The sequence below is a fragment of the Physeter macrocephalus genome, chromosome 14, assembly GCF_002837175.3.
Source record: "Physeter macrocephalus isolate SW-GA chromosome 14, ASM283717v5, whole genome shotgun sequence".
Taxonomy (NCBI): domain Eukaryota; kingdom Metazoa; phylum Chordata; class Mammalia; order Artiodactyla; family Physeteridae; genus Physeter; species Physeter macrocephalus.
The window spans coordinates 53,773,030-53,777,443 of NC_041227.1; the positions used below are offsets into that span (position 1 = coordinate 53,773,030).

Genomic DNA, 4,414 nt, shown 5'->3' on the forward strand with positions numbered 1-4,414 from the left:
CACTGCTCCGAGCCTGAAACAGGACCTCACAGAGGGCAGCTCATCTCTTCAAATTCAGTTCAGAATTTGGCTCTTTCAGTCCTAATGTTTTAAAAGGTAGACACAGGAGACTGAAAAATAACATCTTTATTTATGACTGAAGATGTAACAGCATTCACAAAGTGCCAAGGAAAGCCATTCCTGTTCAATTTTTTAAATCTCAGAGCATCTGAGGCCTGAACTTTCAATATATACCAGAAAAGAATGCCTCTCTTGAACAGACTTTCACACTAACAGTTATTTTTCTGTTTTCTCAGTGTCCTACTATTACTTATCCACGGTTTGTCCCATCAGGGCCTGACTTACACTTACCCAGTCTGCTCACCTGTCAAGTTTCTTGCGCTACTTGTAGGAGCCACAGCTCACATCACTGTTCCCTCAGACAGAGGTAAGCAGGACACCTATGGGAGCCCCTTAGTGTTACGTTGTAAGTAATGATGGTAGCCAGGAAATTAGCAAAGGGTCTCATTAGGGAATCAGCAAATTAAAGCCTTAAATCTAAGGCAGACAACTCCATTTTCCTCAACTGAAATAGCAGGTTGGGTAATTTATTTTACAAGAGGTACTGTATTTTTTGTGTACACAGCACACAACGTTTAACTAGTTTTATTACGTATGTAAGTATACAAACCGATTTCGGGAAAACCTAGACTATTTCCCTAAATGATTGACATGGCCTAAAACAAAAGGGGGGAGTAGGGAGGGGCACAAATTAATAGCCCTTAGAATTTGAACAGAATGGGAAGACATCTATTTTCATAAAATCTTGGTGGAGATGCACCCCAAGGATGATCTGGCCTCAGTAAAGAGCTGAATTTTCCTGTACCTATACTGACCACAAGCAGGTCACCAAAAGCTGATTTTCAAGAGAGGAAATGGTGGTTTCTTGCATCCTAGGGCTTCTGACAGAAGCAGCAGCTCCATAGTCACCGAATGTATTGTACCTAACACAGCTTAGCGACATGGGTCCATGATGGTGTATGTCTTAGAACATATCCATTGGAAGTATTTATTGAATGCAAATCAGAAATTCATGAAACTACAGGCCACTTACAACATAGGGAAGAGGACTGTCCCTGTTTAAAGGGTTCACAATCTGAACTGGCCCTTTAAGACACTGAATAGGGTTAGAGAAACATTGTAAACAACTGAAGTATGAAAAAACAAAATGTAGTACAATATATAATTGTCAAATACTTTTCTTACTTTTCGGTAAGATTTTCAGAAAACCCAGGAATAGATTTTATATCACAAAATGGTCCATATCGCCCAAAAATGTCTTTTGACTGGACAGTAAAATAATATTTGTTGGAAGCTAAAAACTGAGATAAAGTACAGGCCATTGGGAGTGGTAAAGCTTTAATTTCTCCAATTTTCTTCCACATCAGCTTATTATTAGTGTTCTCATGGCACAGGAAGAGGTGGTAGCTTTCCACGGGGGCACACTTGGGATTGATTTTGGTTATGTTCCAAGTCAGGGCAATGCCCCTGGGTCTCAGCACCCGTTTTACTTTGAGCTCAGGCTTCTGGGGAGGAAGTGTGTCTCGGATTTTGTCTACCAGTTCAGGTAGTAGTTGTGGTGGTTCTGGGAGAGGTGGCAGGTGCTCAAAGGACTCAAGAACCTAAAACACATTTATAAAAAGTTTAGCAAGCTGAATTGGTGGGTTCTGATTTTTTTTAAATGGTCAACTGCAGTTCTACAATATATATTTCCCATTCCTCAATCCATTTATCAAAATCATAAGAACAAAAGGATGCTTCAAGAATACGTGAGGCTGGATCCAGTTTCTTTCAAGCATAAGCTTCTTTTAGAGTTAAGATCTCTACACTCTGGAATATCACTAATCCAGAATGGGTTAGGTCTCAGACATTCTGGAGAAATATTCCATCTCATTTCCAAACCTGTGTTCCCAAACGTGAAAAGTGTGAGTGTAGGAGAACACCCATTTCCATCCACCTTCATCAACAATGGTTATTACTCTTAAAAATCTTTTCCAATTTGTTGGACTAAAAAATGTAGTTGTTTTAATTCTGTAGCTTCTGGAAAATTCAATTAAATTATTTTAATTGAGTAAATAATTAGACTCACAATAGCACATTTAAAAAAGCATATTAAAGTGTTTTCTAACATGAAATGTAACCCGAATGTTTCTTTATGAGTAAAATGGGTACTTCCACTCAATTTGGAATGAATATCCCTTACAGAACATTTCATATCAGTACCTGGGCTGCATTTTGTGCCACTGGGGCTGTCTCTTTTGAGATTGAAATAGCTTTCGTAGGTGACTCAAGCGTGGATACCGGACTTTCTGTGAACAACAGAAGGTTTAAAAGTAAAATGTATCTGCAATAATCAATCCCATAGCCTTTAAAGCAAACAGTAGTTTACATCTTGGGTAGTAATTAAATGTGAACTAAAATTATAAAACTGTGAAATAAGAAGATAACTTTTGATATGCAAAGGTATCAAATATAGAGAATTTTTCTTTAATGTGACAAAAATTCCTCACTTAAGGTAAACACTAATGTCATGATGCAACTGGGAACTAGGAAAAATTACCCATGAGAGAGGGATTCCTGCTTAGCAGTCTTAGAGGCAGATTTTGCTCTCTTAGGTCAACAAGGATGTTTGCAAACACAGAACTGTTTACAATCCTGTAAGAATGTGTGATACAAACAAGGCCTGGGAATTCAAACTAAAACTCATGCAGGCTGGGGTTGGAGGTTTCCCATGGTAGCCCAGAGGGAATTAGACATCATTTGTGGACTGTTGAAAGGGAGCGGGAGGGAGGAGAGACAGAAGAGAGAATGGAAGAAAGAGAGATGGTTAGAAGAAAGAAAAGGAGGAAAATAGAGAAAATGTGGGTGTGAGGGAGAGAAAGAAGGTTTAGTAGGCGCAAGAATGGTTTGAGGACAACTGGGGAAAGTATCATGGTGATGGTAAGAAAAGGGGCTCCATGTTGGAAAGTAATAGGGCCAGACAGCTAAAAATTTCAGAAGTTTGAACATATCTAATAAGCAGCAAAAATCATTTTTAGTCCACTGTGTGTGCAGTGATATAACTGTTTAACATACTTTATGAATCTCCGCCAATAAAATTTTTTATTTGTATTTTTCTTTTAACTGACGAGGATAATTAAGATTCTGCACTGTGTTTCAAAGATAACTTATTAATCGCTTTATTTACTGGTGTTTAAAAAACATTTTTGTAAAGGTAATGATTTTACGCTTTTAATTGTAAGAGAATTGATGCATGAGAGATTGGTTCAAGATGGCAGAGTAGAAGGATGTGCGCTCACTCCCTCTTGCGAGAGCAGCGGAATCACAACTAACTGCTGAACACTCATCAACAGGAAGACGCTGGAACTCACCAAAAAAGATACCCCCCATCCAAAGACAAAGGAGAAGCTGCAATGAGACGGTAGGAGGGGCTCAATCACAATAAAATCAAATCTCATAACTGCTGGGTGGGTGACTCACAAACTGGAGAACACTTATACCACAGGAGACCACCCACTGGAGTGAAGGTTCTGAGCCCCACGTCAGGCTTCCCAACCTGGGGGTCCGGTAATGGGGGGAGGAATTCCTAGAGAATCAGACTTTGAAGGCTAGTGGGATTTGATTGCAGAACTTCGACAGGACTGGGGGAAACAGAGACTCCCTTCTTGGAGGGCACACACAAAGTAGTGTGCACATCAGGACCGAGGGGAAGGAGCAGTGACCCCACAGGAGACTGAACCAGACCTACCTGCTAGTATTGCAGGGTCTCCTGCAGAGCCGGGGGGTGGCTGTGGCTCACCGTGGGGACAAGGACACTGGCAGCAGAAGTTCTGGGAAATACTCCTTGGCATGAGCCCTCCCAGAGTCCACCATTAGCCCCACCAAAGAGCCTGGTAGGCTCCAGTGCTGGGTCGCCTCAGGCCAAACAACCAACAGTGAGGGAACCCAGCCCCACCCATCAGCAGACAAGCAGATTAAAGTTTTACTGAGCTCTGCCCACCAGAGCAACACCCAGCTCTACCCACCACCAGTCCCTTCCATCAGGAAGCTTGCACAAGCCTCTTAGATAGCCTCATCCACCAGAGGGCAGACAGCAGAAGCAAGAAGAATTACAATTCTGCAGCCTGTGGAAAGAAAACCATATTCACAGAAAGACAGACAAAACGAAAAGGCAGAGGACTATGTACCAGATGAAGAAACAGGATAAAACCCCAGAAAAACAACTAAATGAAGTGGAGATAGGCAACCTTCCAGAAAAAGAATTCAGAATAATGATAGTGAAGATGATCCAGGACCTCGGAAAAAGAATGGAGGCAAAGATCGAGAAGATGCAAGAAATGTTTAATAAAGACCTAGAAGAATTAAAGAACAAACA

At 41.0% G+C, this 4,414-nt stretch overlaps 1 protein-coding gene across 1 annotated transcript in view; it reads right to left on the minus strand.

Moving 5' to 3' along the window:
- Positions 1-1,519: 1,519 nt before the first annotated feature.
- The window catches only part of ATF7IP2 (activating transcription factor 7 interacting protein 2), a 52,901-nt gene continuing 50,006 nt past the window's right edge, over positions 1,520-4,414 (minus strand). The window contains exons 9-10 of the mRNA XM_028499205.1: positions 2,263-2,348; positions 1,520-1,661 (exon numbers count right to left, since the gene is read on the minus strand). Of these exons, the coding sequence (XP_028355006.1) occupies positions 1,595-1,661; positions 2,263-2,348 (153 nt within the window). The 3' untranslated portion in view covers positions 1,520-1,594. The remainder of the gene's footprint in view (positions 1,662-2,262; positions 2,349-4,414) is intronic.